Genomic DNA, 12,587 nt, shown 5'->3' with positions numbered 1-12,587 from the left:
CACAAGTCATTTTTCCAACAATTGTTTACAGACAGATTATTTCACTTATAATTCATTGTATCACAATTCCAGTGGGTCAGAAGTTTACATACACTAAGATGAGTGTGCCTTTAAACAGCTTGGAAAATTCCAGAAAATTATGTCATGGCTTTAGAAACTTCTGATAGGCTAATTGACATAATTGGAGTCCATTGGAGGTGTACCTGTGGATGTATTTCAAGGCCTACCTTCAAACTCAGTGACTCTTTCCTTGACATCATCGGAAAATCTAAATAAATCAGCCAAGACCTCAGAAAAAAGAATTGGAGACCTCCACAAGTCTGGTTTATCCTTGGGAGCAATTTCCAAACGCCTGAAGGTACCACATTCATCTGTACAAACAATAGTACGCAAGTATAAACACCATGGGACCACGCAGCCATCATACCGCTTAGAGATGAACGTACTTTGGTGCAAAAAGTGTGAATACATTCCAGAACAACAGCAAATGACCTTGTGAAGATGCTGGAGGAAACAGGTACAAATGTATCCATATCCACAGTAAAACAAGTCTTATATCGACATAACCTGAAAGGGCGCTCAGCAAGGAAGAAGCCATTGCTCCAAAACCGCCATAAAAATGCCAGACTACGGTTTGCAACTGGACATGGGGACAAAGATTGTACTTTTTGGAGAAATGTCCTCTGGTCTGATAACCAACTGTTTGGCCATAATGACCATCGTTGTGTTTGGAGGAAAAAGGGGGAGGCTTGCGAGCCAAAGAACACCATCCCAACCGTGAAGCACGGGGGTGGCAGCATCATGTTGTGGGGGTGCTTTGCTGCAGGAGGCACTGGTGCACTTCACAAAATAGATGACAACATGAGGAGGGAAAATGATGTGGATATATTGAAGCAACATCTCAAGACATCAGTCAGGAAGTTAAAGCTTGGTTGCAAATGGGTCTTCCAAATGGACAATGGGTCATTGTATACTTCCAAAGCATACTTCCAAGCATACTTCCAAAGTTGTGGCAAAATTGCTTCAGGACAACAAAGTCAAGGTATTGGAATGGCCATCACAAAGCCCTGACCTCAATCCTACAGAACATTTGTGGGCAGAACTGAAAAAGCGTGTGCGAGCAAGGAGGCCTACAATCCTGACTCAGTTACACCAGCTCTGTCAGGAGGAATAGGCCAAAATTCACCCAACTTATTGTGGGAAGCTTGTGGAAGGCTACCCGAAGCGTTTGACCCAAGTTAAACAATTTAAATGCAATGCTACCAAATACTAATGGAGTGTATGTAAACTTCTGGCCCACTGGGAATGTGATGAAAGAAAGAAAAGCTGACATAAATCATTCTCTCTACTATTATTCAAACATTTCACATTCTTGAAATAAAGTGGTGATCCTAACTGACCTAAAACAGGGATTTTTTACTAGGATTAAATGTCAGGAATTGTGACAAACTGAGTTTAAATGTATTTGGCTAACGTGTATGTAAACTTCCGACTTCAACTGTACCAGAATTACCTAGGAAAAGATACACAAAAAAGTCAAAAAACTTGTTTCCATTGTGGTCCTCTCATTCTGGTCCTCTCATTGAATCAATTCAACCATTTAACAGTGTTAAAAGTGCCTGTCTTTTACTTTGAACTGCCACTGGCAGTTTTAAAGGACCTCAAATTACCGTCATCATCCACTGCAATTCCCTATGTTCATTCTATTGTGTGTGGGCATATCAAGAACTTATTCATCTATAGTAATATCACTTTGTCTCTGCATGCTTAATTGATACACATGACAGTTAACAGATTGGTGTCACATTTTCATTATTGGCACTATGCTCACTCTTATTGTTTAATCTGCAATTGAATGTTCAATGCGCCTATATCGAGGAAACATATTTTTTGGTAACTACATGATTCCATGTGTGTTATTTCGTAGTTTTGATGTCTTCAGTATTATTCTACAACCTAGAAAATAGTAAAAATAAAGAAAAACCGTTGAACGAATAGGTGTGTCCAAACTTTTGACTGGTACTGTATATATGGAGTCGCTAAAAGTGTTAAACAAATCAAAATATATTTTAGATTTTATATTCTTCAAAGTAGCCACGCTTTGCCTTGATGACAGCTTTGCACACTCTTGGCATTCTCTCAACCAGCTTCACCTGGAATGCTTTTCCAACAGTCTTGAAGGTGTTCCCACATATGCTGAGCACTTGTTGGCTGCTTTTCCTTCACTCTACGGTCCAACTCATCAAAAACCATCTCAATTGGGTTGAGGTTGTGTCACGGCCTGATCTGTTTCATCTGTTCCTGTGATTGTCGCCACCCTCTCCAGGTGTCGCTTATTTTATACCCAGTGTATTTATCCCTATGTTTCCTGTCTCTCTGTGCCAGTTCGTCTTGTATGTTTAGTCAAGTCAACTAGCGTGGTTTTCCCGTACTCCTTTTCAATTATCTTTTTATAGTCACCCCGGTTCTGACCCCTGCCTGACTCTGGACTACTTTCCTGCCTGCCTGATCATCCTTCCTGCCCTGACCTTAAATCTGCCTGCCCTTCTGTACCTATTGAACTCTGATCTGGTTTTGACCTTTTTGCCTGTCCATGACCATTCTCTTGCCTACCCCTTTGGATTAATAAACATTGTAAGACTGCAACCATCTGCCTCCTGTGTCTGCATCTGGGTCTCGCCTTGTGCCTTGATAGTACAAACTGGCCATGACAGACCCAGCAGACTTGGACCTGCACCACCACGCTGTCTCCCTGCAGGGAGCCACCATTGGGAGACATGAGGAGTTGTTACAGAGCCTTTTGGAAGGGTTTAGTTCCTTGATGGAACACCACGAGCATGGGTTAAAGGCTATTATGGAACAAGTCAGGGAGTTAGCTCAGAGGTTGTCTGCCACCTCTGAAAAACCCCAATCACCCAGTAATTGTCCCGCTTTCTGTGGTGAGTTTGTACATCCTACCCCGGTTCCCCGAGAACCACCTCCGGAGCAATATTCGGGAAATCTTGGTACCTGCCAGGGTTTTCTTTCTCAGTGCTCGCTTATTTTTGAACTACAGCCATCTTTCGTTTCCTTCAGACCGATCAAAGATAGCTTATATTATTACGCTAATGTCGGGAAGGGTGCAATCCTGGGCTACGGAAGTTTGGGAGCAACAATCTGCCATTTGTGGTCATCTGGCGGAATTCATGGCAGAAGTGAGAAAGGTATTTGAGTCTCCGGTTTCCGGGAGAAAGTCGTCCCGTAAACTGCTTGACTTAGTCAAAATTCCTATAGTGTGACAGACTACGCGGTTGATTTTCACATGTTGGCTGCCGAGAGTGCCTGGAATCCGGAGTCTCTTTTCGATACTATTTTGCACTAATTTTCTGAGGAGGTAAAGGATGAGCTAGCTGCTCGGGAATTGCTGATGGATCTCGACTCCTTTATCGCCCTAACCATTAAAATTGATGGATGCCTAAGGGAACGTGAGAGGAAGCCTGGTCTCGGCACACTCGTGCACCCGCTATGGCGCATTCACCTCCAAGAGAATCCAGAAGTTTCTGAAGACAGCTCTTCCAAGAGGATTCGAAGACACCCGAGCCCTATCGGGAATCTACGACAGGTGAGTTGGATCCTCTTGAGCCTATGCAGTTGGGAAGAACTAGGTTATCAGTTGGAGAACGCTCACAAAGGATGAGTAATAACTGTTGTCTGTACTTTGGAGGGGCAGGACATTTTATAGCTACCTGCCCTATTAGGAAGCCCTTGTCTCTAGTGGGTACCAGTACTATTGTGAGTCAGACTGGGAGTTCCCTAATTCCCATCACCCGCACACCCCTTTTTGTGCTTGTGCTGTGGGGAGACCAATCTAAGTCTGTCCGAGTGCTCATTGACACTGGGGCTGATGAATATCATACAGATGCCACAATGGCTTCGGAGCTTGGTATTCCCACTCAGCCTCTCTCTGTGCCCATGGATGCTAGGGCACTGGACGGCCACTCTATAGGGGAAGTCACCCATAGTACTGTGCCCGTTCAATTACGGGTTGATGGGAATCACAGTGAGACAATACAGTTCCTCCTCATTGCATCTCCCCATGTTCCGGTTGTTTTGGGATATTCCTGGCTTCAAAAGCACAATCCGATGATTGATTGGACCACTTGACAACATCCTGTTTTTTCCCCGATCTGCACAAGAACATGTTCTTCATGTCAGACAGGCCCTTCAGTGCCTCCTGGAGAACCAACTGTTCGTGAAAGCCGAAGTGTGAGTTTCCTCGCTCTACAGTCACCTTTCTGGGATATGTCATTGCTGAGGGAAATGTTCAGATGGGTCCTGGAAAGGTGAAAGCAGTGGTGGATTGGCCTCAACCAAAGTCCAGGGTGCAGTTACAATGGTTTCTTGGTTTCTATCGCCGTTTCATTAGGGACCACAGCACCCTGGCAGCCCCCCTCTCGACACTCACCTCCCCCAAGGTTCACAACAGGTTCACAACAGCATTCATTCTCATCAATCCGGATCCCTCGTGTCAACTTGTGGTGGAAGTGGATGCTTCGGATGTTGGAGTGGGGGCCATCCTGTCCCAGCAATCTGCCCAGGACCAGAGGCTTCATCCCTGTACTTTCCTGTCCCATTGTCTCAATCCTGCTGAAAGGAACTACGATGTTGGCAACCGAGAACTCCTGGCGGTGAAGATGGCATTGGAAGAGTGGAGGCATTGGCTGGAAGAAGCAGAACAGCCATTCCTGGTCTGGGCCGACCATAAAAACCTGGAATATCTCTGTACAGCCAAGCGCCTCAAGTCCAGGCAGGACCGGTGGGCCCTCCTGTTCACCAGATTTAACTTCACCATTTCCTACTGCCCAGGGTCAAAGAATGTGAAGCCTGACGCCCTCTCCCGCCTACACAATTCCTCTGCCACACCCTCGACCTCTGAAACCATTCTCCCTACCTCATGCCTTGCTGCCACTGTGGATTGGGGTATTGAGAACCTAGTCCGCGAGGCACAATGCTCCCAGCCTGGACCTGAAGAGGGCCCTGCTAACTGGCTGTTTTCCCTAATCCAGTCCGGTCCCGGGTCCTGGAATGAGCTCATTCCTCCAGCCTGTTTCCAGGGTCCCGTCGTACACTAGCCTTCCTTCGACAACGCTTCTGGTGGCCCACAATGGTTCCTGACGTCTCTGCCTTTGTCACCGCATGCCCAGTGTGTGCTCAAAACAAGACTCCATGGCAACCTCCTTCTGGCCTCCTGCAGTCCCTCATCGTCCCTGGTCTCATATCTCTGGACTTTGTCCCTAGGCTTCCTCCGTCTGATGGCAAGACTATCATTCTGACGGTAGTCAACCGGTTCTCCAAGGCCGCCCATTTCATCCCTCTCCTCAAACTAAATTCTGCCAAGGAGACGGCCAACTTATGGTGCAACATGTCTTCCAGATCCATGGACTCCCAGTAGACATGGTCTCTGATCGGGGTCCTCAGTTCTTGTCTCAGTTCTGGAAGGCATTCTGCACCCTTATTGGGTCGTCAGCCAGCCTGTCATCCAGATTCCATCCCCAAACCAATGGTCAGTCAGAGCGAGCCAACCAAGACCTGGAAACAACACTGAGATGCCTGGTCTCAACCAATCCCACTACCTGGAGCCAACAACTGGTCTGGGTAGAGTATGCCCGGAATACCCTTCCCTGTTCAGCCACGGGACTCTCTCCATATCAACCTCCACTCTTCTCGGAGCAAGAGGTCAGCGTACCCTCGGCCAAGATGTTTGTCCGCCGCGTTCAAAGTACCTGGAGAAGAGCTCGGATAGCCATTCTCAAGTCCAACTCCAGGTATTGTCGGCAGGCAGACCGTTGCCGAACTCCAGCTCCCCGCTATCGCATTGGGCAGAGGGGATGGCTTTCCACTCGCGACCTGCCCCTTTGGGTAGAGTTGTCTCCCCACTTCATTGGTCCTTTTCCCATTTCTAGAGTCCTTAGTTCCACTGCTGTCTGTCTTGTGTTACCCCGTACTCTCCGTATTCACCCTACTTTCCATGTGTCCATAATTAAGCCTGTGTCTCACTGTCCTTTGTCTTCTGTCTCCAGGCCCATTCCTCCCCCTGGGTTATTGATGGCCAGCCAGCGTATACGGTGAGACGCCTCCTGAAGGTTCGACCACAGGGCAGGGGTTTCCAGTACCTGGTTGACTGGGAGGGTTATGGCCCGGAGGAGAGGTGCTGGGTCCCTGCTAAAGACATCTTGGACCCGGCCCTCATCGCCGATTTCCACCGCCAACACCCCGGTCAGCCAGGTATGCGCCCAGGTAGGACTCCAGGTGGCGTCCCTGCGGGTACTGTCACGCCCTGATCTGTTTCACCTGTCCCATCGATTGTCTCCACCCCCTCCAGGTGTCACTTATGTTCCCCAGTGTATTTATCCCTGTGTTTCCTGTCTCTCTTCACCTTGTATGTTTAGTCAAGTCAACCAGTGTGTTTTTCCCGTACTCCTTTTCTATCCTCTTTTTATAGTCCTCCCAGTTCTGACCCCTGCCTGACTCTGGACTACTTTCCCGCCTGCCTTTCGGTACCTATTGAACTCTGATCTGGTTTTGAGCTTTTTGCCTGTCCACGACCATTCTCTTGCCTACACCTTTGGATTAATAAACATTGTAAGACTCCAACCATCTGCCTCCTGTGTCTGCATCTGGGTCTCGCCTTGTGCCTTGATAGGTTGGGTGATTATGGAGGCCAGGTCACCTGATGCAGCACTCCATCACTCTCCTTCTTGGTCAAATATCCCTTACACAGCCTGAAGGTGTGTTGGGTCATTGTCCTGTTGAAAAACAAATGATCGTCCCAGTAAGCGCAAACCAGATAGGATGGCGTATCACTACAGAATGCTGTGGTAGTTAACCCGGCTAGTTAAGTGTGCCTTGAATTCTAAATAAATCACTGACAGTGTCACATGCAAAGCACCATCCCACCTCCTCCTCCATACTTCACGGTGGGAACTACACATGTGGAAATAATCTGTTCACCTACTCTGCGTCTCAAAGACTCAGCGGTTGCAACAAAAAATCTCAAATGTGGACACATCAGACCAAAGGACAGATTTCCACTGGTCGAATGTCCATTGCTCGTGTTCCTTAGCCCAAACAAGTCTCTTCTTATTATTGGTGTCCCTTAGTAGTGGTTTCTTTGCAGCAATTCAACCATGAAGGCCTGATTCACGCAGTTTCCTCTGAACAGTTGATATTGATGTGTCCTTTACTTGAACTCTGTGAAGAATTTATTTGGGTTGCAATCTGAGGAGCAGTTAACTCTAATGAACTTATCCTCTGCAGCAGAGGACCTGTGGCGGTCCTCATGAGAGCCAGTTCATCATAGCGTTTGATGGTTTTTGCAACTGCAATTGAAGAAACTTTCAAAGTTCTTGAAATTTTCCGGATTGACTGACCTTCATGTCTTAAAGTAATGATGGACTGTCATTTCTCTTTGCTTATTTGAGCTGTTCTTAACATATGAACTTGGTATTTTACCAAATATGTCTATCTTCTGTATACCACCCCTACCTTGTCACAACAAAATTGATTGGCTTAAACTCATTAAGAAGGAAAGAAATTCAGCAAATTAAACTTTTAACAAGGCACACCTGTTAATTGAAATGCATTCCAGGTGACTACCTCATGAAGTTGGTTGAGAGAATGCAAAGCTGTCATCAAGGCAAAGGGTGGCTACATTGAAGTATTGCAAATAAATGTTGATTTGTTTAACACTTTTTTTGGTTACTACATGATTCCATATGTGTCATTTCATAGCTTTGATGTCTTCACTATTATTCTACAATATAGTAATAATAAAAAAAGAAAAACCCTTGAATGAGTAGGTGTGTCCAAACTTTTGATGGGTAATGTAGAAAGCATAGGGCGGCAGGTAAACTAGCGGTTAGAGCGTTGAGCCAGTAACGGAAAGATCACTAGTTCGAATCCCGATCGAGCAAGGTGAAAAATCATCCGATGTGCCTTTGAGCAAGGCACTCAACCCTAGTTAATCCAAGGTCATCGTTGATAATAGCTGGTCGTGACCCCACTCTCTGGGAGTGTGGGACATGCAAAAAACACATTTCCAATTCACACATGAATATTAATATACATGTAAAATAGGACAAATAAGTACAAAGTATTGTGTTCTGTATGTGACATTTTCTTTAAGTCTCACTTTTGCATTGACTCATATGTTAGAAATCGAGTCAAATTATTGGTCTGTTTCACCATCTGAGCAGGGGTGCAGAATAGGTTTTAATTTCAATAGTACTTGAAACCATACGTACTGGTCATACCTTAAAACAGTGAACAACATACATATATTGCATGTATCATCTAATTTGTTTGGTTTTATTGGTCCAACTTCCATCTGATTTCAATAGCCCAGAAGTAAACAATACAGTACATTGTGGAATTGGCTCAAATAGCACTTGCAAGGTGTAGTTGTGCCTATTTCCATGGTAATGAATTTGACTCATTGTTTTGGTGATTCACAGCAAAAAGACATAGTGAAAGGAATACTAATGGCTGGAATACAGGCTGGACCATAGAGGACATATGTCATGAACAATAAGACTGCATTATAACCACTGAATAACTGACAAAACAGCATCAATTTAAAATTGTTTTTCACGTTATGGAAAGGTGGGAAGTGTCATGAGTATATACGACTGATAGTTCTATTCTGGATACAGGTTTGGATTGAATAATGTCCTTACCGTAGTTTACTGTACACCAACTCTGATGTGATGTCTTCCAGAAGCCCTTACTTACTGATGAACACAGGGTGGACTATGTGCAGGTGGATGAGAAAAAGACTCAGGCCCTGCAGAACACTAAGATGGAATGGAAGGATGTCCGGCAGTCTAAAGTGTAAATCAGACGGAGAAAAAGTAAGATGGGATAAAACACAAATACTTTCCATTTCACATAACAAGTGGAGCAAATGCAACATCACATTAAATATATGTCATAACAGATGGTAGCTTATCTCAAAGAGAGCAATTCTTCTTTCATGTACAAAATAAAAGCACTTTGAAATTGATCAGATATAAACATCTATGAGAGAAGAAAGTAGACGGTGTTGTCAAAAAAGGTTTAAATTACTGGTTTGTAGTTTGGGGCATCAACATTCACTGTACAAATATCACATCAAAGTTACACTGTGAATGTTACCTTACCATGCACTGTGTCACAATGCTGTTTTTGTATCAAATGTTATGCAATGAAAAGGACATTGCTCATTGCTCATTATTTTGCTGTAACAGATTGTATGGATTCTTAATACACAGGAATTCAGGGATTATGTTTTTATATGAACAATGGTCTGAGTTTGAGATCATCTTAAACCAAATGAACACGTGTCTAAGTGTTAGCCATGGAATCCTAAAGACAAACATGCATTAATGCTTCTGCCCAGCATATTGCATTTGTTGTTGTTTTTTAAGTTCTGATATGCCTTCGATTGGCAGCCAGCAGGAATAGAGCCATGCAATCTGTAGTCATGCACATAGGGAGTGAATGGAGTAGTATCTATCATTCAAATAACTCATACAGTATCAACAGGATGAAAACAGTACTGTGTTGTTACTGTTTAGCAGAAGGCAGATTTATGCATGCGTGTAACATACATCCTTTGTCCCGACCTTGTCCACATTCTTATTGTGCCCACATTTTCAGAAGAAGAATGAGACAATTGGAAGCTTGGGATGATTGGGTGGCCATGATGGTATGATTTCCAGATTGGGAATTCAGCCAGGAAACCAGGGTTAACACTCCTACTCGTACAATAAGTCCACAGGCTCTTTATTGACCGGAGTCTCAGGACACCTTTTGAACATCCCATCCAAAAGACAGCACTCTACACAGGGCAAAGTCCCCAATCACTGCCCTAGGATATATTTTTAAGACCAGAGGAAATTGTGCCTCCTACTGGCCCTCCAACACCATATGGTCTCCCATCCAGGGACCAACCCTGCTTAGCTTCAGAGGTAAGCCAGCAGTGGGATGCAGGGTGGTATGCTGCCAGGATCAATATGTCTTCAAATAAATCTTATTGTGAAAGAATGGCTGTCAAATAATTTGCATACAGGGAGGGACCAGGAAATCTGGTCACAATGTGGACACAGTGAATGGATATGAGACACATTTTAATACCATGTGTAGACATATTTCCGAACATGTGGGCACAATAAGAATGTGGACAAGATCAGGAAAAAGGACGTATGTTAGCGCCAGGTATAAATAAAGCCAGATGGTACCGATGACTCAAACCACAATATCCACACCATCTTGATAGGTCAATCTACAGCAGAAAGCACAAATCACTCAGTGTGCCTATCCTAAACTTGGTGAGGGTGAATAACTAACTACCTTACAATGAACGGTCGGCACACAAATGTTGGGAAAGCCGCAGTCTTAACTAGATGTTTCTACAGATTATTTCTACATTATTTTAGCATAAGCGGTACCAGCTTCAGGTTGTGTTTTGTTATAATGTATGCTTTAACGTGTCCATGTAATGTATGCAAAGATGCACATCTAATAATGTTTTCATGCTTTAATAAATCACTTTTACCTGAAATACATTTGTTTTCTTTATTAAGTAGTTGGGGAGCGTCGCTGCACAACTATTTTCAGGTCTCTCCAGAGAAGTTCGATAGGGTGCACATCATGTCCGGACTCTGGCTGGGCCACTCAAGGACATACACACACTTGTTCCAATGCCACTCCTGCGTTGTGTTGGCTGTGTGCTTAGGGTCATTGTCCTGTTGGAAGGTGAACCTTTGCTCCAGTCTGAGGTCCTGAGCGCTCTGGAGCAGGTTTTCATCAAGGATCTCTCTATACTTTGCTCCGTTCATCTTTCCCTCATCCTTCATTAGTCTCCCAGTCCCTGCCGCTGAAAAACATCCCCACAGCATGATTCTGCCACCACCATGCTTCAGCATAGGGATGGTGCCAGGTTTCCTCCAGACGTGATGCTTGGCTTCAGGCAAAAGAGTTCAATCTTCGTTTCATCAGAGCAGAGGATCTTGTTTCTCATGTCTAAGAGTCTTTAGGCGCCTTTTGGCAAACTCCAAGCAGGCTGTTATGTGACTTTTACTGAGGAGTGGCTTTAGTCTTGCCACTCTTATCATAAATACCTTATTGGTGGAGTGCTGCAGAGATGGTTGTCCTTCTAGAACTCTAGAGCACTGTCAGAGTGACTATTGGGTTCTTGGTCACCTCCCTGACCAAGGCCCTTCTCCCCCGTGAGCTCAGTTTGGCAGAGTGGCCAACTCTAGGAAGAGTCTTGGTGTTTCCAAACTTCTTCAGTTTAAGAATGATGGAGACCACGGTGTTCTTGGGGACCTTCAATGATAGACATTTTTTGGTACCCTTCCCCAGACCTGTGCCTCCACATAATCCTATCTCGGCGCTCTACAGACAATTCCTTTGACCTCATAGCTTGGTTTTTGCTCTGACATACACTTTCAACTGCAGTACCTTATATAGACAGATGTGTGCCTTTCCAAATCATGTCCAATCAATTGAATTTACCACAGGTGGACTCCCAAGTTGTAGAAACATCTCAAGGATGATCAATGGAAACAGGATGCACCTGAGCTCAGTTTCGAGTCTCATAGCAAAAGGTCTGAATACTTACAGTGGGGCAAAAAAGTATTTAGTCAGCCACCAATTGTGCATGTTCTCCCACTTAAAAAGATGAGAGAGGCCTTAATTTATCATAGGCACACTTCAACTATGACAGACAAAATGAGGGAAAAAAATCCAGAAAATTACATTGTAGGATTTTTAATTAATTTATATGCAAATTATGGTGGAAAATAAGTATTTGGTCACCTACAAACAAGCAAGATTTCTGGCTCTCAGACCTGTAACTTCTTCTTTAATAGGCTCCTCTGTCCTCCACTCGTTACCTGTATTAATGGCACCTGTTTGAACTTGTTATCAGTATAAAAGACACCTGTCCACAACCTCAAACAGTCACACTCCAAACTCCACTATGGCCAAGACCAAAGAGCTGTCAAAGGACACCAGAAACAAAATTGTAGACCTGCACCAGGCTGGGAAGACTGAATCTGCAATAGGTAAGCAGCTTGGTTTGAAGAAATCAACTGTGGGAGCAATTATTAGGAAATGGAAGACATACAAGACCACTGATAATCTCCCTCGATCTGGGGCTCCACGCAAGACCTCACCGCGTGGGGTCAAAATGATCCCAAGAACGGTGAGCAAAAATCCCAGAACCACACGGGGGGACCTAGTGAATGACCTGCAGAGAGCTGGGACCAAAGTAACAAAGCCTACCATCAGTAACACACTACGCCGCTAGGGACTCAAATCCTGCAGTGCCAGACATGTCCCCCTGCTTAAGCCAGTACATGTCCAGGCCCGTCTGAAGTTTGCTAGAGAGCATTTGGATGATCCAGAAGAAGATTGGGAGAATGTCATATGGTCAGATGAAACCAAAATATAAAACTTTTTGGTAAAAACTCAACTCGTCGTGTTTGGAGGACAAAGAATGCTGAGTTGCATCCAAAGAACACCATACCTACTGTGAAGCATGGGGGTGGAAACATCATGCTTTG

General features: G+C 44.6%; 1 protein-coding gene across 4 annotated transcripts in view; it reads left to right on the top strand.

Moving 5' to 3' along the window:
- LOC139422967 (GRB2-associated-binding protein 3-like) overlaps window positions 1-10,579 on the top strand; it is a 34,642-nt gene extending 24,063 nt beyond the window's left edge. For 2 of the 4 annotated variants that reach the window (XM_071174497.1, XM_071174498.1), the window contains exon 10: window positions 8,756-10,579. In XM_071174497.1, the coding sequence (XP_071030598.1) occupies window positions 8,756-8,872 (117 nt within the window). In that variant the 3' untranslated portion in view covers window positions 8,873-10,579. Of the gene's footprint in view, window positions 1-6,059; window positions 6,506-8,755 lie in introns of those variants that run through there. The other 2 variants (XM_071174495.1, XM_071174496.1) reach the window with 1 other exon arrangement.
- Window positions 10,580-12,587: the final 2,008 nt, after the last annotated feature.

The sequence above is a fragment of the Oncorhynchus clarkii genome, chromosome 12 (assembly GCF_045791955.1).
Source record: "Oncorhynchus clarkii lewisi isolate Uvic-CL-2024 chromosome 12, UVic_Ocla_1.0, whole genome shotgun sequence".
Classification (NCBI taxonomy): Eukaryota; Metazoa; Chordata; class Actinopteri; order Salmoniformes; family Salmonidae; genus Oncorhynchus; species Oncorhynchus clarkii.
The sequence above is the reverse complement of the archived record's forward strand: the minus strand, read 5'-3'. Positions and strand labels throughout refer to the sequence as shown.